Source organism: Accipiter gentilis, chromosome Z (genome assembly GCF_929443795.1).
Source record: "Accipiter gentilis chromosome Z, bAccGen1.1, whole genome shotgun sequence".
In the NCBI taxonomy this organism is placed as follows: Eukaryota; Metazoa; Chordata; class Aves; order Accipitriformes; family Accipitridae; genus Astur; species Astur gentilis.
The window spans coordinates 85,973,567-86,001,389 of record NC_064919.1 but is presented as its reverse complement, the minus strand read 5'-3'; the positions used below and the strand labels follow the sequence as shown (position 1 = coordinate 86,001,389).

Here is a 27,823-nt window from a genome sequence, read left to right as displayed (position 1 = left end):
CATGAGACAATGTTTTGGAAAAAAAACAGTCACCGACCCCTACTCTTGTCTATTTTGGTGCCTAAGAGAGCTAAATTTGGAAGGGACAAAAGTCCACTTTTTTGTGCAGCAAGCTGATGTAAAAGGAAATATCAGCAACTTGTAAGAAGTGCGGAGTGGTTGGAGAACGGGCCAAAGACCCAAGAGCACGGTGAGTGCCTGGAATGGCTCTTGGGTTTGTCTGGAGGCTGCTCCCGTCCACGGGTCATGCAGGATAGCAATGGAAGTGCCTTCAATAGAGCTGGCTCGCTGAGGACAACGTGGATCTGAAATGCAGCTCTTCCATTTTTCAGTGGATACACTCTTTATGAAGCTGAAATCCGTGAACAAAGGGAAAAGTCTTGCAAGGCAGAAGACCACCCTCTGCTCCGCAATGGGTCTACAAGAAGACCTAGACAAGAGGGATGGGTTTTGCTCCTGCTTGGGCCAGAAGCCACCATTAAGCCCAGGTGCTCACGGTTTTCACAGGCGAGTTTGCAACTTCTCAGTGGGCAGCAAAATCACATTTGGTCTCTCCCACATCAGTTTTATTTTGATATTTATTTTCAGGTGGCTGGAGGAGAACATAACAAACCAACATTTCAGTGTTGCTAGTTCTGGAAGCAAGGGGTGTGGGAAAAGCAAAGAACAAGGAGCCCATCGTCTCAGGAAGGATTGCTAATAGGGGTCATTTTCCATTTTGGAGCTAAACACTCTGCGGTTTACGTGGTGGGAAGCTTGGAGCTGAACCTGAGAAGCCCACGGGATTCCTAATGCATGTACATGTATGTCAAGTTTAAATCATAAACATGCATGCTCTAACAAGAAAGGCCAATAGCTCTGGAAAAGAAGGGGCATTCAAGACAGGCCTGCTCTTCGGGCCAGTCCCCTAGAGATCAGCTATTTTGTGATGTGTGTATTAATTTTTAGATGTTTTGAGGAAAGCAGCTCTGGGAGAAGGGAAGGTGATGTCTGGCAAGCTTAGGTGACTGTCATATGGCCAGCTAGCATACATCAAGGGAAATCTGTCATCTACCAAAGTTGCTGCAGACGGCAGAAGGGAGCAGGTTCGATGCCCACGTGCACTCTTTTTGTGCTTCACCTTCCTAATGAAGGTGTCAGCCCAACCTTCAACCCCGTCCACCTGCCCGTGGGAATGCAGAAAGCCGGCAGCTGCCTCTCCGCTGCCCCAGACCCATTTACATCAAAGTTTAATGAAAGAACAAATAAAAAGCTATCAAGATCTTGTTGGCAATGTGCAGCAACCCAAGAGCTTCTGCCTCTCTCCCTACCAATACCTGTCCCTCCCCAGTAACATCCCTCTCCTGAGCCAGCCCATCCTACATCTCAGCCCAGTAACCTGCATTATACTGGCCTGGGAGGGACACAAGGAAGTGGGGCAGGACCAGAGGAGGGAAATGGTTGGGTTTAGAGCTGTCCTGCTACGAGCAGGAGCTTTGCTATTGTTTTTCTCATGCCTTCTCTGCAGCAGCAGCAGCTGAAGAAGTTGGAGGAAGACACCAGCTTTGCCTTTTACTGGTGATGGTAAATCATGTCGCAAATCACAAGGAGATAAGCAGAAATGAAGCAGGGGGTTTTGTTGCTGCTGGTCCTTCTGTGACCACCTTTAGGGAGCGAACCCCAGGGACTCCTTCAGCATCCGACAACAACTGCCTTATAAAAGGGATGGTCCTATTTGGGACCAACCTGCACCCTCCCTCTTTCTCCTCCACTTCTGCCCTTCAAAGGTGCAACTGTTGCCTGGGATGACCAAATTCATGGGCGTTTCACAAAGACCTGTAAAATTCTATGCTGCTAGGAGAGGTTGGGGTTCATTGCTTCGTCCCCATGGTCTTCATGTCTGGTTAACATAGCCTGACTGTCAGGTGTGAAACTTTGTCCCACAAAGTGACTGTCTTCGCTCATACCCACTCATTCAGCCTTTTCTGTAGACAATGCCCATGCAGCAGAAATGCTCCCAGCCTATGATGGTCAAGCAGGTGCAGATGCCTGAATGGGAAAAAGCGACACTGAAACCCTGAGAGTGAACAGAAGGTTGAGAAAAGCAACTGGACTGATGGAAAAAAACAATGCTGGGGTGATGAGAGAAGGAAAAGAAATGATCTGGCGATAAGGCAGGATCAGTCCGCATAAGCTTTATCTCAAGAGCCTTTTGTGCCCTCGAGAAACATCTCCACCCTTGCTTATCTTAAACAAATGGTTGCAGAAGGCCTGAACTGAACAAACAGGTTATTAGGCCTGCGGTAGGCACTGCGAGTTTCACTCAGTTTTATTGCACACAAAGTTCAGGGTGGGATTTATTTTCTGGGGAGGTGGGAAGGGTGAGGTGGGGCTGGGTTCACGGCAGCCCCAAAGACGCCCCATCTGCCTGCGCAAAGGTGACAACAGAAATACCGAGGTTGGAGGGAGAGTGAAAAAATATATTGTGGTTCCAGAAATGATCCGCAGAAACCAACCCAGCGACTTGCAACACACCGCGATAAGGCTTTCATCTGCCTATAGGATGGATTATCCGTGGTAGGGAAGTCTGGGACAGCAGGTATATTTAACTGCTGCTGCGCCAGTCCCACACTCCTGATGCCTATGGGATTGAATGTGCCAATGCTCAGTACAACCATCCCAGCCATCCAATTGCACATGAAAAACGTGGCAAAGGTGCTGCTACCTCCCCACCAGCATCATCCCCATCACCTCCACCCAGCCCCTGCCAGCATTTGTCAACACACATAACTCCTGTGGGCACTTCCAGTAGAGCCATCTCCATGGAGGCTGCTTGCTGTTGCCTCTTCCCCTTCCAGGAACTCCCACTGTGCTGGCCTGCAACCCATTCTCCTCTCTTACACGAGGGGAATTTTTTACCTCTTGAAAGGAGAGGGCTGAGCAACAAACCAAAGCCTTGACCTGCTTTGGAAGCCATGGAAGAATACCAAACAATGTCAGGAAGCCGCCTGGAAATGATTTCCTCTCTGTTAAAATTTCAGTGATAAATCTGTTCCTTCAAATTGCAAGCTATTCATTTTTCCTGGAAGGTGCTTATAATAATAGTTGCTTCTGTATAAGGAATCAATTGGTGCTCAACTTCAATAGAATAGAAAGTGCAACGATTTTACAACATACTCCTCACCTAAGATAAAAGGCAGGTAAATCCTTACAGCACTTCACAGTTGTGGCTCTCCCACCACTCCTCACCCACAACGCAGCACACATGGGTCCTGGCCACTTCCAAGGATGCTTTCTTCAACCTCAATCATTGGAGCCAGGGCTAAATTAAACTATAGCGTTGGCAAAGAGGACTTAGTTTCCAGCCACCCAGGAGCTGGAAGAGGAGCAAAACTCCTCCGGCTTTGCCACTGCTGATCCGACAAGCCCCACGGCAGAGGAGGGATGCTCTGTGGGACCTTGACAGTAGGACGTGCTTGCCTGATAAATCATGGCATGGCACAATGTGCCTCAAATGGGAGGCATAGGAAGTTGTTTCTTGGGAGATGTCCCAGTTTGGAGGATTTCCTGATTAACTGCATCTTTGGGGAGCACAATTTAAATCATACATTGCCAGCAAATGCTGAACGCGTAGCTGCAGCACGCGTGCCTTGGTGATGAGCACCTTGGAAGAGACTCTTTTCCCAAAGAAAGAGTGGGAGCACAGAGGAGCGATGGCTGTGACGATGACAGTCACAGCTAAACACCACTCTCTAGTTATCATTAAAAACACTGGTGCTATTCTCTATAGGGGTCTGCCCTCCCACGTTGCCCCAAGGATGCAGCCTCCTGGATTTCCACTTGCTGAGTATTAATGCTGGTTTATACGTCCCCTCTCACGAAATGGTGGGTGTTTTAATGAATTACAGACTCTACACATGCAGTCTCGGACCCGAAGAAGTATCATTTAGACCCATATCTTCCCACCACCTTTCCTTGGTGTTTGCTGTCAACTCCTGGCAGGCAGCAGACACACAGGTAGAGGGAAGACAGCATTTAAAATGGCATTAAATAGTTGGTGGCATTAAATACTTGGTGGCAGCTAAGCTGTCCCACCTCATCCCTCTGCAGCCAGCTCTGGGATGAAACAAAAGACACACAGAATGGCAGAATAACCCAGCATGAAACTCCCTGTGCGGGGTGAAGGATGCAAATGCAATTAAAGCATTCGAATAATTAGGCAAAGCATCCCAAGTGAAACATACCCTGAACCTTCCTCAATGCCTTCTGCTGATTACTGACAGTGAGTTTTCCGGGGTCTATTTTTAACTCCTGGCCCCTAAGCTCCTGAATTATACATAATTCAGAGATAATAAAACTTTAAAATCCAGGACAAAGTCTCCTAGGAGGAACTGCCTCTGCAAACACACACGTGCACATCAGTGCAACCAGAATGGGCAGGAAGAAATGCCCAACCAGTGCCACCAAGCCCTGGCTGAGCCACCGAGATGGGGACAAGCTGGAAACGCTGCTGCATTGAAACAGGGTGCTCCAGACACAGCGACACGGACATGCGGTGCCATAGGAAGAGTATAAATAACAGACAAAAGAAATCCCCTTTTGTTACAAGAATCCGCAAATCCAGAATCGGTTACAAGCTGACTTAGGAAACGGAGTTTTTTCCCATGTTATAGCAAAATGGGAACAATACTTTGCAAGTGGAAGTAACTCTAATTGTTTTAACTGATGTTATTTTAGTGTTGTTTAGGTTTATTGTTTATTTGTATGTATTTCCTCTACCCCGGTCAGACTTAAAAACAAACCTTACTATCAGCAGTAAAGCATCACATCCATAAATAAATACATTTATCCAGTAAATATAGATATAACCACACCATTGCTTGGAGTCCTTAAATGTAGAGTATATAAAGAATCATCAAAATAAATAGCATTGGTGACCTGGGTTTGCTTTCCCTGGAAAAGGGAGCCTTTTTCAGCTAATATTGGGAATAAATACCACCCACAACACTTGCAACTAGGAGGCACCACACCTGGTATTTGGTTTGAGGTCCGACCAGGTAGCCCAAGCTCATCCTGAGAAAGAGCTGCACTGCTCTGAAAAGTTTTTCCTAAATTTTCCTTGGCCTGTGCTAGTTTGGGGGTGAGGGAGGAATTGCTTTAGCTGGGACTTACGAGTGTTATGAAGTTGCTATGGGAATATTTGTAACTTGAGCTATTTCAGTCCCTCTGGGACCTCACATTTCTTTAAAATATACTTTTCCTCTATATTTTTCACGTTCCCCAGTCTGGTTTTCCCCATCTCTTGTCCCCTTCAAAGCTTACCACCCTTCATTCGCCATCCACCCTCAACACCCCCCATTTCGTGCCATTGTGGTGGATGGCGACGCGAGGAAGAAACCTGCAGGCAGAATAGGGACCTCCCTGATGAATTTTTAAGGTGACCTCTAAATAGACCCCATAGGACACCAGAGAGTTTAGGACCAGAATCCAGGTCATCATCTAAACTGGAGAGTCTGTTGAACCTCTGTGCAATCCACAGCATCAGTACAGCCTCCTCTGGCTGGGTGTGCTCACCTCGAATCTCAGCATCGCTCTCAGCAGAAGGTAAGGGCTGTATGCAAGTATACTTTCTTTTCACCCTTATTATTACCAAAAGATTGCATGTTTTCCACATGCATTTGTGCAGTCCCCCAGAACCAGGCCCCCACAAATCTTCTCCTCTTGGGTAGACTGGGGTTTCAGCCCATAGGAGCTCCAGCTCATGCTAGATCCCAGGAGTTGGGACAGTCCAACAGTGATGAAACTCCTTATTTGCAGAGTGATAACTTTGTAACCTTACAAACAAGAGGTGGCTTCTCTTTTCTTTCAACGTGGGTAGATCCAGAGGTGCTAGGAGAACTTTCTCACCGCTCAGCCCTTGGCACTTCCCGTTGGAGGCCTTCCAAGTGCATGAAGTTTCACAATACCCTAAGATTGCAGGCAATAGTTAATAAGTCAACGAGCATTATTTGCCATGATCCATATCGCTGTGATCCATACACTGCACCACTGAAGCAAAAGGGAATTTTGCCATCACCTTTAACAGGGTCGTGGTGGTGGCAGCCCCTTTTGGTCTATCAGCGGATCTTTCTCGTAGACCTTCAAGGCTGAAGCACACTGTGCAGAATATCACTATCCTCTCCTTCTTCAAGACCCTTGTATTGTACTAGAAACATTTTCACACAACAGATACTCCTGTTTGCAGTTGGCTGAAGACACAGCCAATGTACTCTCCCTGGGACTATACCACAAAGAAATGTTTTTTCTCCTTTCTGAAGTCTCTGCTTAGTCTAGCTCAGCCCGGAGAGAGCAAGCAAGGATCCCATGTCACAGCCACCCTAGCTCGGAAAATACCCCGATGTGCAAATGCCAATTTAATCCTATAAAAGCCTCATTCTTCCCTTTGAAAAGTCCCATTCCTTTGCAGGAGCGTGGGCTGTGCAACACAAGGGCTTGACTTTCTCCTTGCCAGGTTACTGGCAGTTTGTACCTGGATGGAAGAAACTGCTTCTTGAGTGTCTGTCTGCTCCCTCCCAGGATTTTCTTTTTATGCATCGAGGACTAAGATTCCTTCTGCTGTAATGAGTTTTAATACAGGGATGAGCACAGAAAACATTATGCACTTGCCACAGAACATCAATCATATCACATCATACATTAATTATACCGGTGGTTTTTCACTGGTGCTTTGCAGACTTCTGGGAGCCATGGACTACTTTGAACAGTAAACTGAGGAAGAATAAAAAAAGCAAGTTTGTTGCTGCTTTACAGCAATCTCCAAATGTGACACTTGGAAATGGATCTGGCACTTCCACCAAAAAAAGTCCTGAAAAACTGCTTTTTATCCAAAAGCTGCTACACGACAGGCAGCAAGATGGCTGTATCCACTCTTCCCGTGTCTTGGAAATACTGAACATCAATGATGACAGCTCCAAAGATACTGAGAAAGTGCACGTTCTCCAGGCATTGTTCAAACATTAGCTTTCCTGCCAGTGAAAGCATAAGTTATGGCTGCTTCTGTGATGACTGCCAGGAGCTGGGTGAAACCCCTTCAATTCATTTCACATTGGCCAAGACGTGATGCGCCTTCAGGTGTTTCATCAGAACCAAGTGGGAACAAAGAAGAACCAGCAACAAAACTCAACAAACCAACCCAACTCCTGGATAGTTTCATGTGCCAAGCGACCAGAACCAAAGATCTTGCTTACTGGGATGTCTCGGGTCACATTGCCCCTCCTCATTAGGGCTTTTTTAGCTCCTTTCTCCTTTCCTTGGTGCCCTTCTTGCTGGCAGGATCATGGATGTGTGAAGGGCAGTACTGAGCTCCAAAAGCTGAGAAGGATCTGCGATAGCAGTCACCAAGAGCGGTATGACTGCTGAGCAGAAAAGGACACGACGGGAAAACTGCAGGCAGCCCTGAGCAGATGCACTGCCTTACGAACAACTCAGGAGCAGCTGTCAAACTGCTCACTACCAAAGAGAGCCAGGAATTTTGGCAACCAGCACATCCCCCGTGTCCGTTCAGCCAGCTCCTTTCTCTGTCCAGCACCCCTGCCCGCCACCGTCAGCACTGTGGCCATAAGCATCCTACAGATGCTATGCCTTCACAGTGGCTCTGAAGTCACGCAGGGACCCTACGGCAGCCCCAGGATGCAAAATGAGGTCTCCCATGCTACTAGCTCTCCTAAGGGTCTACCTATAGCTTAAATTAGGTAGCCAAGTACCTTACCGAAAGCAGTTTTAGACATCCTTGCGTACTGCTCTTTGCCCGCTGTATATAGCTACACCCAGGTACAAGAGGACGTGGAGTCCTTCCTCCTGCCTGCATCTCTGCTGGGATCGGAGACAACCCGGCAAGCCTGGATGGCTCAAGCCTGCCCTTCCCGAAATCAAGTCATCAGACGCCTGCGTCTCTGTGCTTGGCAGCTTCAGCCTTTCTCTCCTTATCAATGCCAAAAATTATTCATTTAACATCCATGGCCTTTTGCCAGCAAGAACGCCACGTGAGGAGCAGAACAGTCTCCTCCACTCCTCTGACAAACCGAAGCAACAAAAGTGAGGCTCTTCCTCATGCAAAAAAAATAATAATAATAATAAAAAAAAATTCCCACCAGCTAAGAAAAGCTGGAGGTTAATATAAATTCCATGGGTTTGAGGGGGAAACGGAGCTGCATTCAAAGACTCGATGGCTAACCACGCTTCCTTCATCTGGCAACTGCCCGCTCCCCCAGCAGAGTTATTGAGGAAGTTAGATGAGCGCTGTATTTGTTCCAGCTGCAGATTTCCCTTAACCCCTGGTAGTGGTGTTTTCAGAAAACACAGATCTTGTTTTCTGATGGTGGCTTTTCATTTTCGTGCATGCCACGGCTACAGTTATTAGCTTTAAGTGCTGTCATTCATAGATTAAAAATAAAGAAAAAAAAACCCCTTTGCCATTCTAAGAAGTCCAGGCTGGATGAGCAAAAGGGGGATTAAAAGAAGGCTTTCAGGAATTAGCTTGGAACAGAAAAGAAGAAGATAAAGCCATTATAAAAGCTTGTGTTAATACAGGAGTCCTTTTTGTTATAAGTGTTAATGCAGCCACGCAAATTCCTATGAAGATTTATTAGTCAGGTCATATAATCTGCTCTCCTTCCTCTTCTGATGATAAAATCAAGGCTATTTTCCTCCACTAAAATGTTCCTCTCTCTCAATTAAGAGGAAAAAATTAGATTTTTTTCCTAAGACTGGTTTGTGGTATACACAAGGCTACGGGTGAGGCCAGTACCTTCAGAACAGTGAAATACAGACACTGAAATTAAGGTACCCGTTCAGAGACTACACTGGTAGGATGCTCCCCGTAAGGCGAGCCCAGCCCCAGGTCTGTGGTACCCAACGCTGAATAACTTGACGGAGCTGGGATATGCAGCATCATCCCCTTCCATCATCCTAGACCTGCTATAGCATCCGCTGTCCAATGGGACTTCAGTCCAGTAAAGCATTTTACCTTATGCGAATCTGCTCCTAAATCTACTATTTCCCTTGGCCCTGCGCCAGCCAAGCACTTAGGCACATGCTTAAAGTTAAGCACAAGAGTAAACAGATTGAAGTCAGGGGGACTTAAAATTAAGCACATATTTCAAGGATTTGCTGGATAAGGGCCTTAACCCTGGTGTGTGGTGTTTAACTGGGATGATTCCCAGCTGATTAGCTCCCCCCTTTCCCCAAACTCCCCTCCATCGGACCAGGCAACAAATGGTTTCTGTTTTGCCACCACGCTAAAGGCTTGGTTTTAAAGAAACCTTGTCTAGCCTCCAGGCAAAGAATGTCTTTCTTTAATTATACCTGCCTGTGAAATACCTTCCAGAAATCCCCACCCAAACAAAGCCTCAGGAAAGGAAATAACGGAAATTCTTGATGGTTTCCATGGGGGAAACGATCCTAACCAGTGAGACGAGGTGCACGTAAGATGAGGCTGATGACTGTTCCTACTGTACACGGCTCCCAACGCAGACAGACTCCTTAAAACTCCAGCAGAAACCCCCAGCTACCACAGTCCTCATCTTCCAGGGCAGAAGCCTCCTTGAACCTGGCCCCTGGATGTGGCTCTCTGCACATGTTAAGATCTGAAAAGCCTTTGGTGGACACGTAGGGGAAGAAGAGACATGTGGCAACACAACATCCATGAAACCACCATGCTCTCCCATCTAGCAAAGTGCAGCACCCAATGGGGAATCTTCCAAGAGCTTCTAAAGGGCTGGAGGTCACCTGCATGACTTTTTATTTTTGTATTCCATGCCCTTTCATACAAGATTTTTTCCTTTCTTTCAATTGCATCTACCCATGCTAGGACCTCGGTGGCTGTGAGCACGTGTGCAGTTCTGGCAGATCGAAAGCCCTCTTGGCACAGAGAGGCAACCACTCTAAACAGGCAGCACAGGAAAGACTTGCAAGATATGCACAAAACGCATGAGTAAAAGACTAGAAACCTGGACACAGAAGATGAAGATTTGCTGTTGACTTCTCCAGAAACAGGATTGCTGTCATCAAGAAGCAGCAACTTGCCCAGACTTGACAGTGGACTAATGGAACTTCACCGAGTCCCACTCTCGTCCCTTACCCATCCCCATCCAACTCACTTCCAACCATCCTCTGCTGCATTATCATCTGCTCCTGAACTGTCAGTCCTTCCCACCAGGGCATGAACATCTGATTTGACTGTGCTATGCATAGCAATGGCACTAAATAATCAAGTACCTTTGGAAAAGCACCTGTGAAGGATGCCTGGATTACTCCATCTAAACTGCAAACCATTCTAGGCAACCCCTAGATCACCAATTTTCACTGCAGCACACACAGAAAGACTTCTGTGCTGCCAAAACACCTACTCTTTTGATCCAACCTCATGTCAGGAAAGCTACCTTAGACCTCCCAGAAGAATCACATGGCCATCAGCTGCTGCACCGCAGCCTTGCCCTTCCTGAACCAACAACTTCAGAAGTTGAGGACTGGCAGAATAAATTCAAGTCCTGTCTTGTATGCAAATCGCACCGTGAAAGGATGTGGCAAGTATGAAGCCAAACAAGGCAATCTGCTTCCACTTCAGACAAGAACAGCAGGATGGTCAAGTAGTCAAGGAACTCCACCTCTAACGCAGCAGGTTCCCAGCCTCATGTACACTTGCAACCCTTGGAGCTACCTGCGATATATTTTTGTGGCCTCAGTGGCCATGGGCAGCTTGGCACTATTTCTTTTTCTAGATGAGGAACAGCAGCAAAGGAGCTGTATCTTGGAAGTCTGTCACAGTTCACCTGTCCTCCACCAAGGTCAACATAGCCCATGTAATTATCATTTATTACCTGCGTAACTACGCTGCTTGGAAACACCACCAAAATCCTGGAGCTAGATGCTGTACGCAGAGATCAGAAAGCTGCTCCAGCACCAGGAGAAAAGCAGCACAGTACCAAGGCTGAAAGAACTCGCAGCTTGCTTGCTTTTACCTTCAAACAAGGGCATTTGTTTAAAAAAAAAATCAAAAAAACTTTAAATAACAAATCTGTTTGCCTAAGCATTTATAAATTGAACTAAAAATAGTTTTCCTTTCAACTAAAGGACCCTGTAGCGCGTCGAGTCCCAACACTGTGGCACTGCAAAGGGGTGGGTGTGAGACCCTGAGTTTCTCCCTGGTCATGAGTGTTCCCACCACGCCCTTGGGATTTCAGGCAAGACATGGGACAACTGCCCCCCATCTCCACTGCCAGGGGTCCCGGTCTCTGACAATTTTCCATAACCAGGTTTGGTCTTCCTTCAGCCCTCAGAGTATTTGCAGAAGGAATTCCCACCCGTCTGCGCTGACGAAGCGGACGAGGGGAAAGAGGAGCCGCCGTGGTGCTCGTCAGATCATGTCAGGTCGCACGTACGTTTGAAGTTGGCTCCCCAGTTCTCAGCAGCCAGGAGCAATCTCATAACGGCTACTTCCTCCACCATTTGCAGAGCTGATCTTCAGGAAAGCTCTGTAGTGCGAGGAAATCCTGACCATCGCCACCAAAGCATTATCGACACAGCAAGGAGATAATAACGACAGGAACTGCCTTACGGCAAAATCACCATCATGATTCATGCGACTGCTTGGTGCCAAGGTCCAACAAGCTGGAACACAGCGAGAGGAGGTCACACATGCTCTTAGCTGGTTATTGTGTAAAAAAAAAAAAAAAAAAAAGGGGGAAAAAAAAAAGAGGCGGGTTCCTACAATTTGATGAGCATCATCCACTCTCCCTCTGGCAAATAAATCAGGTCTTCAGTGCTGCATGGAACTCGCCCTCTCATAGAAGGCCCACAGGTCCCACCTTCTCCTTTGGAAAGGTAGGTGGTATCTAGCCTGGCAGATACCAAATACTACCTGGAAAAAGTATCACCATTCATGGTGGCAGAACCTAGTGCGGTCTGTGGGTTTTGTGACTGCTTTGGATTCACGAGCAACATCACAGAAACCACAGCAACCCTCTGATCCGTCTACAACCGCCTTCAACAGAGACATGCAGGCTGCCTCAATGATGGACAGGACTGGTGGGCACACTGTTATGGGTCAGGCCCCGTAGCACTTCTCCAAAGACCTTTTACTCCAGGGATTGCTGGCTCAAACCTCCGTGGTCTGTGATACGCATCTGAGGAGTAGCAGGCACGTCATTAAAGGTGCCGGCTTGAAAACCTGGGTGCTGCCAGATGGTGGGCAATCCCTGGAGCAAGCACAACACGGCAAGCAGCCGTTCCTCCTTCAACCCCATCCTTACTGGAGACCATACACCACCAGCACACAGGCTTTGCACGTGCACTATGAGAGCAGCAGAAATTCCCCGTCTTGGACAACCAGAGAACTGGAGGAGATCAAGGGCTGGCAAGACACGAGGGTTCACCAACCCTCTGTGGGGATTTGGCCACTTGACGAGCAGACGCTGGGGAAGATGCTGCCATGGCATCGTGGAGGAGCACCTATGCATGGCAAGGGGACAGATTTCCCCCCACCATGAGAAACCTCCATCGGTACCTTCTCCAAGTGCAACGCTACGCCAGAAATAGAGCACCTCAGAGAATTCATTTTGTTTTTTCTTTCTTTTTTTCCTTTAGCAGCTCAGGATTACTGAGTTCGCAGAGTCTCTCTTTCATGTCACATGTGCGGCTCAGGTCCCTCAGGCCCCAGCAGAAGCAGCCTGGGATATTTGCACAGACCCCTCACAATGGAAGGAAGAGGGTGTAGGAGGGAGGATCAGGCTGCTGACCCCTTTATTGTTCTTGGGCCAGAAGAAAGCTTCCTCCTGGCTTAAGAACCACGGCGCTGAAAAAGTTTTCCAGCCAAAACGAGTCAGATGGAGTCACTGGGTGGTGGTTTTTATTTTTTTCTTTCTCCTTCCCCTGCCTCCCCCTTCGGTCAAGCGACGGGGAGTCACAGGGTTGTGCTCCATTCACAAAATACCTGCTGCACATCACGTAGTCCTTCCCCCCCGACGGCGGGGAAAGGCGCTGTAACCCAAGCAAACGAAAATAAACCTTTTTTTTTTTTCCTTTCTCTGCAGATTTGAAAAAAAAAAAAAAAAAAAAAAAAAGAAAGGAAGAAAGGACCCTGCTCCCAGACTGACGCCTCCAGCGTGCGCCCGCCGGGGAAGGGGTAGGCGGGGGGGAAACAAGACGACGATATGAAAGAAAACAAAACCAGCAAATTCTGCTTCGAAAGGATTAAATGGAGGTTTTCCAAAAAAACACCGCGCCATTATATAATGAGGCTTAACTCGGAGTCACCGGGGTCACACGATGCAGCAGACTGGAAAAACCAAAGCGCAGTGTAGCCTTTTAATTGTTAAGCCAACCATAAAAAAAATAAAATAGAAAAACGATATTGTGATTGTACAACAAGGTGGCCGCTCACACACTAATGGTCAGGGTATTTTCTTACCCCCATTGCTCTTTCTGGCTGAAATACCATTTTAGTGTGAGTTCAACTCCTCGCCTTTCTGCTTATCGGGGTGGTGACCTCTTTTGCCGGGACACTGCTGGTGCTGGGCAGCGATGCCGTAGGGAGCACAGGGACCGCATCGGCTCCCGAAGCCTTAAGGCACATGGGGCTGATTTGAACCGAGAGCAAAATAAAGCACAAGTAGAAACTTCACCCCAACAATTCAGGTATCAAGACCCATCGTTGGGTTTCCAGATCAAAATTTGCATGCAAGGAGATGATTTTTTTAGCATGCCAGTTGCATCTACAAGTCCAACGATGATCCATGGTCACTCGCTCAGCCCCCAGGTTCTCCACAGCCTTTAGGCTGAGTTGGTTGTACAACCACAGGCAACCCTGAAGCTCCTCCATCCTTGACATCTCCCAGCACTGTCTACACTAGAGGTCCTAGCTGCAGGGCTGAACAAGTTCCACAGATGCAGTGGCATGGATGGGAACAACCCAAATGAGAAAAAAGCTTTAAAAAAGCCCACCCTAGCCCTCTGCTCTTGGAAAACCAAGCTTTCATTGACCACAGGCCCAATGGCTGGAGCAGACCAGCCACCACCATCACGCCACGACATGCCCAGCAGCAGCGGTGGGACCTGTTAGTATCATCAGGCTGAAAACCTGGAGATCATCCTGGACTCGTGTTTTCTTTTAAATTACAACAAATGCAAATTTGTGCTTCACATTTCAATCTTAAAAACTGACTTCAGTCTAGATTATCACTGCAGAGCAACCACAAACCAACAGGACAGGGTGTCTCATCTGACCCGCTGCTGCTTCAAACCATGTCCGTGCAACTACCAACCAACCCCAAACCTTTTCATTCTTATCTAGTAAACATGCAGCAACCCAAACTTAAGGAACACATATTTTTATCCTGTATTTATTCACAGCCCCAAGAGAAAGGCTGGCCAAACAAAGGCATACGCAGCCCACTGGCTTTAAGGAATAGTGTCGCTCACAGGCGCGTGATGGAGTAAGTGTCGGCAGCTCCCTCCCCAGGACCAGCAAGTAGAAGCAATCCATATCTTATGCGATACCTGCTTATTTTGCCCCGCCAAGGGGTCTTATTTTGCCCAGCCAAAGGGAAACAAGGGCTCCTATAAGCATACATATTTTCTTTCCGTTCAGACAAGGCGCCTCAAAAGAATATACAATGAGAAACGAAATAATCAAGCGGGTCACAAAAGCAGGAAGAAATGAAGCTTTATCATTCTCCAGTGGTTTCTTTGCTCTTACATTACAGGAATTAAAAAAAAAAAAAAAAAGAAAAGAAAAAAAAAGAATTAAAAAGAAAGCAAGCCAACAATGAGGAGTTCCTTCACAGCAGTATCAGCAGGTAAAGGGCAGAGCAGAATAACCCTGGGAGACATGGACACTGGGGCAGCAGCGTGTGGCCTAAGGCATGGAGACCACGTTCCTCTCACTATTTTTATTGGCCCCGAAGAAATCCTTCAAGCCCACCGTCCAGCAAAGGCATTTTGGGGATGGCATGGAGTTTTCTTTCAGTGACCGTGCTAGCGCATATACAGCCAAGAGCTTGCCATTTTTAGAGCCAGCAGAGAAGTTCATGGAGTATCTTCAAAAAACCCAAACAAACCCTAAAGGTAATTTTAAAATCATCAAATGAGGGACAATACGAACGTGGGACTAGAAAGCACCTCTGGGTCCTTACAGAGCTTGGTCTGCTACCACAGGCGAGGACATCATTTCATTCCCTTCATAAACAGTCTTTATTTTCCCCATGGAAGAGACATCCAGGCGTCGTGTGCAGCAATAAATTTCCCACTTAAAGGACAATCTTTAACCAAACCACCTTGGATTGCAATAAACACTTATCCTGCCACTAAATACCTATATTTACACGCATAGCTATATATACATTTCCCCAAGCTGGACGGGATTCACTTACCTGCTGCCTCCAGGCAGGAAATTCGCATTTTAAGAACTTCTGGTCTCATTTATTGTATTGGTTTCTATTTCCATAACATCAGAGAAAAGGCAGAAGAAAGGGGGGGGGAACATCTTCTGGTTAAGAAGAAATTTTTAAATGTGACAGGAAACATTAACCTCCTATTTTGTCAGACAAGGGACAAGGACATCCCCCATTAGCAGGATTTTTAGAGTGCGAAGTGTTTCTAGGCTCTGTAGGTCCTTCCGCCAACGGGGATGTATGCACGTCTCTCTTCTCTGGTCCTGTGGTATGTCTACTTTTTTTTAAGAGAAAGAAAATTCCTTCCTTCCCTTTATTTTATTAAAAATTCAGGTCTTTTACAGAGAGCGGGGAAGGGGATTAGGATGTGGAAATAGCCAAGCCAGCAGAAATAGCTGTTTGACCAAAGAGACATTGAGTTTTTATTCGGGATCTTTAGAAATCTGGATTTTTTTTCTCTGCTACTTTTAATACGTTTTTTTAACTTAATCATTACTCCACAACCGGCTTCAGGAAAATATTCAGCAAATTCGAGGGAGTGCTGCAAAAGCCCTCTCAGATTTCTAATGAATCCTCTGGGAAAACAAAGGAGAAAAAGATGTAACATTATTCAGAAGTTAAAATTCAGGCAGGATTTGGAGTGGGGGGTGGGCAGGGAGGGTGTTACAGTCTATAGAAAGACTGGGAAAAAAACAAAACAAAACCTTTCAGGCTTGTTTTGGATATTACATAGCTGCATAAAACAAACCTTTCTGAAAGGTAAGTCAACTATAAGGCTGAAAAAAGCCTGTCTTGTTCTCCACTGTGTTTAAGCCAGAGCTCTATGTGGTGACATTTTTGAGCCTGTTGAGTTGTTATTTGTACCCCAGTACAAGTACCCATACCCAAATCAGTTAATTGCCCAGAAAACTGCAGTTCTCGTGTCTAAAACTACTTGCAAACTCCTTAAAAACAAAACAGAAAATCTTTCTTCATCATCCTCCCAGGAACAGACTTAACCATCCAGCTCTCCCAACCTCTTCTCTCATTTCCTTGTGGCCCCTGATCGTGAACCCAAAACCGACCACCTCCTGTCGGTAAGCCCAGCCTAGTTCTGCCACTGAGCCGCTTTGTGTCTACCCCTCTATCAACCTGGCCCACGGAAAAGCTGCAAAGCAGCCAAAATCCCATTCTTCCTCTTTTTTTTGTAGCACAAACCGGTGCCTGGCAAACTGGGGTCTAAGGAACAGAGATGGTCCAGCAGTGGACACCACCATAGTCTTCATCTCCTTCCTGCTGAGGTTGGCATGTCCTTCAAAGTGGGGTCGGGACAACAGGGTAGATGGGGGACAGGGATGGGTGGACAAATGGAAACGTGGGTGTTCAGAGGAACATCCTACATTTGATGGGGCAGCAGCATCTTCCAGAGAAATAGAGGACCCCTCAGTACATTTGCTACTGGTCCTTGGTGTGAGGAGCATTGTTCCAGACTGAGCCCTGCCACAGCATCCTATAGGAAATATGCAGAGTGGAGGATTACATTTGGAAAAGTGGGATTTCCAAGAGGAGTCGGGGAGGTGTCGTAATGCAAGCGAGGGAGACTTGGGCTGTGGGGCATGTCTAACCCCAAGCCATCAGCTCACCTCAGGGTTGTTCACGGACATCTTGAGTTTTAACCCCACTCTGCTCAGGGCCTCCATCTGCTTTGAGGCTTAGGAAAATGCACAGTGCTAACCAAATTCAGTCCTGGGTGCAGAGCAACACCTTCCCCCTCCACAAGCCCCATGCTGGACATGCACCCCAAGCCTGAGGTGGGCACAGAGGGATGGAGAGCAGCATCATGACCTGGCGCAGGAGAGTGCGAGACACAGCCACCGCTGCGTGAGGTTTCTGTTTGGAAAAAGCCTTTGGAAAAAAGCCTCATTTCCTCTGTTTCATGTTTCGGGGCTGTGCAGCGAGACAGCAGTGCCCTCTAGTGCTAAAGGGCTCCCCTCTGCCACCAGCCCTGTCCCCTTGGCCACCAAACACCAAGCCAAACTTCAGAGCTGCAACGTAAGCCACGCTTGCCCTTTCCACTGACCCTCCTTGCACATCCCAAACCCGTGTCTCTGAACCCAGCCGACCCAACAAGGGTGCGAGAGCATCCCAATGCCTCCCATCCTGGCGGGAGCTTGTTACGGGTCCACCACTGTCCAAACAACAGGGCAGCCTGGCCCCAACCCTGCCCAGTACCAGCTCCAGGAACCACAATTAAAAAAGGCATCTCCATGCCCACCAGGTTGGGAAGACACCCCCACAAATTATGAGCCAGCATCGCTAAGTCTGCTTGAACTGGGTGACAGCCAGAAAAATAAAACCAGCCCTGAGAAGGGAGAGTCCATCTCATTTGTTACAATCAGAAATCATCTCTGAACCCTAACAAATAATAATGATGATGATGATGATGATGATAATAATAATAATAATGGAAACGTCTAAGCTCTTGGCCATTTCCCTGGTGTTTCCTTTGTGCAGCAAATAAATCTACCATGTGATATGGAAGACCATCGTAATCTGAAAAACCCACTGGAAGGTCTCCCCTTTTCTGCATGTCCGATAAAAACCATGGGGTTTATAACCTGGTTCAGGGCTCACAGTGACTGCGCTCTACTGCCAGATCCCAGGCTTGGACCTTGCAAGAACCTGTGAACTGGTGACCTGCGTGGAAGATAAGCCAGAGAGACCTCTCCTCTCCAGTGCCCTGGAGATGGCAACGGTCTCATCTGCCTTCCTTGGTCAACGGTGGCCTTAACTCTAACATGGGAGTGATGCTGAAGGGGTTACAGGTGACCATGGAAGGTTGCCCTCTCAGCCCAAAAAGACAGTCATTGTCAGTTGGGTTAAATGCAACAAAACCCAGGCCACAGAAAGACCGTATCTTACTGGAAGTGACAGCAAAACAAAAGCTTTTTACTCAGCAGTGGAGATCTGACTCCCAATACGTTGTGACCTATACTCAAGTAAACTTTGGCTCTTTGACAGGGACTTTCCGCAGTGGTTTTAGCAGTTACAGTATTGGAAAGACCCTTGGGATATAACAAGCTGGCTTGTTAGACTAGAAACCTTCACTGAAAGCAACGCCATGCCTACATGCTCTGGATGGAGTCCAGCAGGAACTGGAGGTGGGGAGAAGAAATCCCCCTAGTTTGGGGCTCCTAGGGAGCCACTCCAACTTTTCATAAGTGTTTGGTGGACACGTAAGGGATGTTGGAGTTAGACCAGGTGAGTGGCAGGAGCGACACACAGCACCCGTGGCACACCATATGGACCAGGTTGCTTCCAGTGGGAGGAGATGCCAGACAGAGGGATGAGCCTACCCCAGCTCTACCGGTGCAGAACAGCCTAATGAGGGAGGGCCACATTGTTGTGGCCAAGGCACTGAAAGAGGAGGAATCTGGGCTGGCTAACAAGCTGGCTAAAACGAGAACTGCCCAGCCTTGTAGTGCAGGAAAGAGCAGGCAAGAGAGGACATGGAGAGGATGAGGACTCTGTATGGTGATAGTAAATAACACCACTCACCAGAGCTGTCCCTGAGCTCCAAAGAGACCTGTCTCCCTGCTACCACCACCCTGAAAGCGTGAGTGATCCGTAGGGTCCAGGAGCAAGCCCTCACACCAGTGCTAGACACCAACCTCCTCCCCTCGCATGCAGAGTGAAGCAGAAGGGATGCTCACCCATGAGCCACCTTTCTTCCCCGGGACACCTGGGTTGATTTCATCTCTCTTAAGGAACTTACCATATCTGAACAAGTCCACATGTGACCTGGTCCCTCTGGGCTCCTTGCAGAGCTGACAGGGAAAGGACATGGGTATCCTCAGATGGGAATCATCCAGCCTTCTCTAGACCTCTACAGTGAGATGAAACAAATCATGCCGCAACGTGTCCATGCCTCCCCTATGGCAGGACCTCCAAGGGACCAGCCCACGCACAGGTCCCACCTTTACTCACACGATCTCCATGCTGAATTGTAAGGTCTGACTTGACAATACTTGTCAATGAGGAGGGGTCCCAAAGAGAGTGGGCAGAGATGCCGTTAGGTGCCTAAATTCAGGTGGTGCCAGCATGGTCAGGAATCTCAGCACTTCTAAGACTGTTTGGACAAAGTCAGGAATACAGTGGTGCTAAGAGGAACATGAACAACTTACAGAGTCTGCCTTTCTCCTAAGGAGCTGCTCCCTTGTTTCTCCTCCAACAAGGAAGCTAGATGACAACCATAGCCAGAAAAGAAACAAGCACTTTATTGTAACTCTAAGCATATGACAAAAAGAGTCAAAAATCAGTAAGGAGATGAGCTGCAGAGCAATTAAGATGCCAAACCAAATGATATCAATGCTGTCTTCCAAGTTTATCCCATAGCACCGGTAAAGCCGAGTACGCCTTTCAAAAGTGCCACATTATTTCTACCTCCTAAAACACAAGACAAGGAGCAGCTGGCCAGCAAAAGCACAGCCACACCGTTAGGAGGAGGGCAGGCCCATCCTGAAGGCACAAGTTCAGCAAACTGAAAGCCAAAACCTGCAAGATGCCAGTCCAGAAACCACTTGGTATGTGTCTGAAAACTCCCTGCTCGTGTCTAGCAGCATTCAGAGCACATTCCCGTGACATGCAGCCTCCTGTATCCTTCATGAGCTACAGCAGCTTCACAGGGAGGATGGGGGGTATCTTGTAGGACATGACCCCTTGGGTTGTCTTCTCTGCTAAGTGTAGAGTTTGCCAAGGGCTCGCAGTCTGAAGACCGTATCTGGGACTGGGGCATTCAGCTGTGACACATCCAAGCCTGAAAGCCTTTCCAAGTGTTTGCCAAAGGGAGCAAAAGCAAAATGCACTGACTCAGCCCTCCCCGTGACATCTTCATGACGCCAAGATGGTTACGTGGTCTCCTCCAACAAACCAGCTGAGGTTAAAACGGAGAGGATGATGAAGACTGGCTCTACATCTGAGCTGCACCTCTCTAACGCAGCAGACAACCGATCCTCCCTGGCGTACAATAAAAACCAGATCTTATGAATGGGGAATACTTATCTTAAAAAGATTATTTTCTTCCACAGTCACTTTTTGGCAGCACTTAGGTGAATTAGTGCCCAAATCCAACTACAGACTCCTATGAGTAAGGAGAGATGGAGGTTACAGCTCATGAGCTAAGCCAAAGCAATGACCTCCTGAGCTCCCAGCTTTCAAAGCAAAGCCTATTTACCAGTAAAAACAAGCACCCCAGATGAACTGTGAAAAGATGAGGCAGGAAGAAGGTTCAAAATACCAGTTGTCACAAAGGAATTGTGCCCAGTGCCAAAGCGGAGCCGGATTCGCCTGCCTGTGCGTGTCCACGAGATGGCAGAGCACGCCGTGAGCATCTCCGAGGAGTGGGATGCACGCATTCTCCAATTTCAAAACAAAAGGCTGGCAACGAGCATTTTTCCTTCAGACAGCTATGAAGAAAGAAGGTTTTGGAGGAGGTTGTTTTGGGTTTTGTTTATTTTTTCACCTTTTAATTGCCAAATAGTCATAGGCTTTCCTTGCAATATTTTGTTAGAATACTATGGATAGATTCCAGCAGCAAAATTCATCTATACATATTAACATCCAGATATCCAGAACATTCTGCTTAACCCATTAGGGATGTCACTGTATCTCTCTGTAGAGATAGTAATACAGACCTGGCTGTATACTGGAAATCAGTTCTAGATGCATGTCCTATGTCTGTCATACCTTACCATCAAAGGAACCCACATTTCCAAAGCAGTTTGCAAGACTTGCTACCTCTCTCAAACTTGGTGCTCTTAACCCTGCTATAGCTGCACATTCAGCAGAAAAAAATTTGCATCCGAGTCATGCTGGAGGATGCTCAGACTGGCCCAGTTGCACTGGAGGATGCTCGGACAGGCCCCAGCCGCGCTGGAGGATGCTCGGACCGGCCCCTCCATCCATGCACAGCTGCTGTAAGCACCCCATGAGCTCTTAAACACAAACAGAACATGAGTTTATGTGTCTCCAACCTGAAAAAGCCTCTTCTTCAGGCTGTGACACAAACATAACAGCAGCGTGGGAAAGCCCCATGGAAGGTGAAAGATTTTTCTTCCATAGGCTCACACGAATATTTTCCTTTATGCCCCCACGCACTGTGCTCCACAGAGCCATTTAAAACAAGGGACAAAGACCAGCAAAATCACTGTCGGCATTGCACGATCGCATTCAAATCCAGTTAACAATGATATGTCAGGATTAAACCAGCTGTCTGCGAGTATTTCACTTGTCAACGCCAAACAAGATAAATCCTCACCCAGAACTACCCAGCTTCTAGTTCCCACACATACATATGACTGTACGTGCCTAGGTAAGCGCGTCTCCAAAATAATGCAGCATCGCACGAGTCTGACCAGAGGCACAAACAAAATACCAAAGCCAGCATTCCCACTAGGTCTTCCAGCTTAGAGATGCCACACTAACAATTAAGCTAGATATTAAAGCATATATTGGAATTAATTCATTGGAGTCAGTGGACTCAACCTGGTGTTAGGACAGGATGAGATGACAACCAGACCAGGAGGACCCGGCTTATTTACTAGCTGTTGATTAGAAAAGATGTTAAACCCTGGAGAAGAAAGTCAGCTCCTTGCACCAAAGATGGTTTGATTCCTCATTTCCAATTATTCCCCAGGGAAAATAACCTTATTTTGGAGAATTACTGGGGTTTGTATCATCTGAACCTGATGTTTTCTCCCTGTGACCTAAAGCCCAGACATACCAAGCATGGAAAAGACTGAGCAGAAAGCAGCTGCAGGCAGCGCTCCTCCCTGCCAAAGTAAGCAGTACTTCTCCACTCCTTCCCCTGGTTTGTGTATTTAGTGTCAGCTAGCTCACCCAAAAGAAATAGTAAGGCAGATCATCACACGGTTTGCAGGATGAGCAAAGCTTTTCTTCACATGATGCATGAGCAAGAAGCCTGGCGAGCTCTTTGCTCAGCACTGAAAAGGGTAATGCTACCACAGCACGTGAGATGTCTCCGTCCTTCCCACTGGAGGCAAAGAGGAGACTTCAGCAAAAACACGCTGAGCATCCTCAGAAACTTGCCCGGCCCAGGACACTCAGCTTCTTTGAGGGCTAGGGCTCTGGAAAGTGAAAAATTATATGACGTTGACAAATTGACCTATTCAATTGGACTTTTTAACTGGGGGTCTCATCCTGCCATTCCCCAACATCTGAGCATCAAAGGTCATTTAACCAGAAGTACCTAAACTGGGCTGTAAAGAGAGATAAGGAGAAAGCTGGATAAAACATGCAAGTGGATGACCGCTACACATAAAAACACATACACCCCATAGGGGAAACATCTGGCTTAGCACACCTTCACTGCTGACTTCCTGGCAGCAATTTATTTTGAAGCTGTCAGAAGGGTTGATGCTTTTCAGAATCTCCTTTCCTAAAATATATGAGCCCTGTGTACATGTACATATTTGTATGTATAGATGTATGTATGTATACTGTCCTCAATATTTCACCTCTCAATGAAGTCTAAGTGGTAACTGCCCTTGCCCAGCACTAAGGTTCACAGCAAGGCTTGCTGAAACCACAGGCATAATTCTCCATTACAAACCCCAAGCTCAGCACATCGTGCCCAGCAGCTTTCCCACTTTTGGGGAGGGTTTCCTAAGGAAAGGTAAGGCAGGCAGCTGCTGGTCTCCACCGTACTGCGGGCAGGAGATGATGTCCTCATCACCTACCTGCCACACTGGAAGGACTTTCTCTATGTCGTTCAAGTTGATGCTGTCACCATCCTCGTATTTCCCTTTTCCAAGCCTGTGGCAGGAAGAAAACAAATAAAACCACATGAAACCTTGCTGGAGCCAAAGTTAATTTTCTATTATGGCACATGGGGAAGATTAGTTCTTATTGCAAAGGACCCTCATGAAAACAAAGAGTCTCTCTGAAGCGAGTATGGTGTGCCTCCAAAACACTCCCACGTGGGCACAAAGCCGTTAATACAAAATTAAATGCTTTTCTCAGTCCTCTCCACCTGCACCATCGACCACAGCATTCAAACACTTTTGGTAATAGCAGCAGTGAGAAAACCAAAGGCAGTCCTAAGCAGTAGCGTTGGGTGATTCAATTCCCAGACCAAGCAAAACTGAAAGCACAGCCCACCTGGGAAAAAAAAAAATGAGGACACAAAAACGTAATGAAAAATGTTTCCTTTGAAGCACTGCTCATTTGTTGGTCTCCACGGGAGCTCCAGTTCCCCTGCTGAGAAAGGTGTCGGCAAACAAGTACAAACATACATCTCAGGCAGCAAACAGCAATCGATATAAATACAAACACACAATTTGAAACGCAAAAAAATTGGGGTGAGAAGCCAAGCACTGACAGACCAAACACATAGCTGGCAGCTGAACGACTTTCTTGTATCAAGAAAGAAAAAAAAAAATCCCAAGATAATTACTAGCTGGATGCAGAGAGTTTGTAATGATACAGAAGAAGAAAAAATGCTCAATAAGCATCATCCTTCTGCATTTATAAACAATTGAGATCTATTCTTATTCCACAAGAATGATAACGTATTTTTTGGTCAACTAGTGACAAGATATTGTTAAGTAACATATATTAGACAGAAACTTCAATAGCTGCAGATGAAATAGCAACTTTGATTTACAAAGGCCAAAATCTAGTGTGTGTGCATATATATAAAAATACATCTGTATGAAAAAAATGTATTTTCATATATATATGAGGAAAATCAAGTCAAACATCTGGGGACAAATAATACCAGTTGCAGGTACAGAATGGGCAAGCATATTGTAGGAAAAGGTTATCTGAAAAGGATGAGCACTGTCCCAGGGTGAATGTCTTGATGCTGGACTGTGGCATAAAGGCAGGGGATGAGGAGGCAGGGTTGGGGGATGAAGGCAGCTCTCCTCTACAGGCAGCACGGCTGAGCCTGAACTACAGGACCGTAGGGAGCTCTGGCAGTCACATTTCAAAGAGATGGTAGAGAAATTTCTTAGAGCATGGGAAAAAGTGATATGTGGGCTTGGGAGATACCTGGAATGAAATGAAAATATCAGCTACGAAAGTTTGTTTGAACTGGAAGAGTAAAAGCACAGCAAAAGCTAACACTGGAAATTAAAGGCAGACAAATTCAGGTCAGAAATGAGGTACATTTCCCTGGTTTTCCTCAACCACTCCACTTTGATTATTCAGGATACCACCAAACTCAGCATCTTCCAATAAAATCAGATGTCTTTCTGCAGGAAAACGCTTCAGCCAAGCAAAAGACACTTGAGGTCAATTAACTGGATGCAACTGCATGGCCAACCCCGGGCAAGTGATAGGACTAAGGAATAAAATGGTCCCTTTGGTACTTACAGTATAGAACACACATCCTTTTCCTTTTCTTTCTATTAAATTTTTCATTGCACAGCCAGCATGTTAAAAACCCCCACTCAAGCAAGAAGGAAAATGCCTAGCTAGCAGGTAGAGATTCTTGGAGGTTCAGCCAGCTGAATCACAGCACAGATTCAGCATGGAGAGCTGAGGAATGCACAGAAGACAACTTTAAAAGTTAAAAAAATCAAAGCAATTTTGTCTGTGCTTCCTCTGTTCTAGTGCACGTTACTCATATGACCTGCATTCTGGGATATGCATTGCTTGTGCTGATGGCATCTGTTTAACTTCTCTGCATATACACTAATTCTTATTTCATTTTTACAGCTGTAGTATTTAGGAGTGATTAAATATCTCACCTCCATACTGCCTTCTCTACCTGTTTGCACCCTGGGCCTTCACAGTACACCAGGAACTGGAGGCAGACCACAAAGCAGACCCTGCTGCGTCCTCCCTATACGTAGCAGGTGTCGCTCATAGGATCATCTGGCAAGTGCCATCAACCATGGAGCACATTATATCTTATTTTACAGAGGGCCCTTCATCTCATTTTTCAAAACCATCTGTAGAAATGGGAGTAAACAAGACTAAGGCACTTAGTGACTTAGAAATTTAGCATTACATTGCTCCAAATATTCTTAAAATTGCTGTTTATATACCTGCAGTAAATACAGTGCAGAAAAAAAGCCTTATACAGTCGCGTGAGTCTGCCTGTCACTATACGGTACAGGAGGCTCCTGCAGATGCTGAACCTGGGCTGAGGTGGGATTCCTAGCCTGGTGTTTCTAAACAAGATGTGCAGTCCATGCATACGGCATTGGCCTGTACTTTGGCAAAACAACTTACCAACAGAAAAACTTCTCTGAGAGAGGATTTCCATCCCTACATACAACATGGCAATGAAGTCACCTGCAATTCTCTCAGCCCCATCTTTTAGACCCATTCTGATTTTTTTCCTTCCTCTGTACCCTGAATGATAAGGAGACGAAAATCCAAACTATGATGTTTCTCAATCTGCAGAGAAACGGTGACGTCCATCTAAGCAGCATCGGTGATCCACTTGATGCCAGTATACATTTATTTGGCTTGACCAACCAACAACCAAAGAGGAATCCAGTAATACCGTAGAAGCCCCTGGAGGCTGTCACCACCAAAAGGAGCTGTTTAATGTTTTCACAGTTTTATGACTAGCAGATGGCGGATGAACACTTGGATCTACATGGATCACATTGATGCTCTCTCCTTCCCTGAAGTCTTGCTGGGGAGAACAGCAGAAGCCCAGTCACTCATGGGAACTGTAACTGGGATCAGCACCAAGACAGAATTTTTGCTCCAATATTCAGAGATGTTTAAATCTAGAGGACTTGGATCTAGAGGACTTGGATCCAGCGTGGTTTAAAGACTGAACTCTACAAAGCAACGCAAAATACAGTGAGCAATTCTGCTCCAGCCCAGAACTGGATGATAGAAGAGCTAGATAGACAGATAGTGGCATCCTCAAACCCCAATACGTGGTCCAGCGCCTCTTCCCCATGTCCTCCACATGAGCTGTGCCACCAAGCTAGCATTCCTACAGCAAGGGAGAAGTTAGAGACCTTGCTGGAGAGCATGGTCTTGCACGTAGGGCACTCACCCTTCTCTGTCTATGTGAGGCAACGGGTGTTTGGAGGTGTTTCGCAGCTTCCTGTGAAATTGGGTGAAATCTAGTTTTTCAGGCTGCAAGTCCCACGTCGCACCACTAGGAGAGAAAAACAGGGAAAAACAAAGAAAGAAAGTCCACTACTAATTAAACACTACCAAGCTGAAGAGCAGAGGGCTCATCGGAGCCTGCAGATGAGGAAAGCTGGTACTTCTGGAAGCACCAGTCCCTGCCACAGAGCACATGGATGCGTGTCTCCAACCTTCACACTGCTGCATCATGTTTCTTTCCATTTATTCTGCTTTTCTGGAGATGCTGAGCTCCTGGTGCTTGCGCTAAACCCTTACTGTTGATGTATGATGCAGCATGATGCAGCACACACCTTGCAAGCTATACTTGCTCTCTGTATCAAGGGGATATCGCAACAGGTAGTGGTCTGGTCCATGCAATGGAGATGTTCTCTCTGGTCCCGCACAACCTGCCCACTCCAATGGCCTGGAGGAAGTCCCAGGTCAGAACTCAACCCCTGCAGACTCTTGCAGTGCTCCAGGCACAGAGAGATGCATAAAACTGGACAGAAAGCATATTTCACCACTTTCCCAGCTTTGAAGCAGCAGCTGAAGAGCTCTTCTCAGCAGCTGCAAAGCAAATGCATGATCGCACCACCAATTAATTGAAGAAAAAAGTCCTGGAGCAGGAGCTCAGAGCTGCCTGAAGTCTTGCCTGCACAGCTCTCTGATGATTACAAATAATCACATCAGTACTGATTTCGGATGTTTGGACTGCAAACCCATCCAGCAGCTTCTCCTAAGCATGTAGGATGCTTTAAGGAGATTGAGCGTGCTTAGCGCCATGGGCTAAATGGGGATGGGGAGAAGGAGGAGCAGCGATGCGAGTACTGGCAGGGTACTCACTAGCACCTGGGTACCGGCAGGACAGAGAGGCAGGCAAAGGCTAAGAGAAGGCACTGTCCATCTCTCCCTTAAAGCATTTTAAAACCAGCTTACCTGAAGGAGTCGAAGGTGTTGGCAGCCCAGATGTCTGTGCCCAGCATGTCAAGGGAGCTCTCCTTGTTGCCATTCTAGGAGGGAGGGAAAGGCGGTTACTCGCCCGAAGGCACGCGGGTCTATCTGGACCATGGCACAGCCCAGCACAGCCTCTCCCACCACCAGCCACGGAGGTGTCCTGGCTCTGCACGTGGGCTCCTCCGCTCCCCACGCTCACTGCAACGCAGAGTCCCCTCGCCCGCTGCAAAAGCGCACCGTAAAGGCAAGGAGTGACACAGTTTCAGCCTTGGGGACACTAAGCTGTGGACAAAACGGAGCAGACAACACGTAGGCTCAGCTCTGTCTGGAGCCCTATCCCG

At 47.0% G+C, this 27,823-nt stretch overlaps 1 protein-coding gene across 4 annotated transcripts in view; it reads right to left on the bottom strand.

The window, feature by feature from the left end:
- CTIF (cap binding complex dependent translation initiation factor) overlaps positions 1-27,823 on the bottom strand; it is a 141,604-nt gene that overhangs the window by 66,243 nt on the left and 47,538 nt on the right. For 3 of the 4 annotated variants that reach the window (XM_049794680.1, XM_049794681.1, XM_049794682.1), the window contains 3 exons: positions 27,465-27,538; positions 26,452-26,556; positions 23,162-23,237 (listed from right to left, as the gene is read on the bottom strand). The exons of the other annotated variant lie outside the window; for it this stretch is intronic. In XM_049794680.1, coding sequence (XP_049650637.1) covers positions 23,162-23,237; positions 26,452-26,556; positions 27,465-27,538 — 255 coding nt within the window. The remainder of the gene's footprint in view (positions 1-23,161; positions 23,238-26,451; positions 26,557-27,464; positions 27,539-27,823) is intronic. 4 annotated transcript variants of the gene reach the window in all.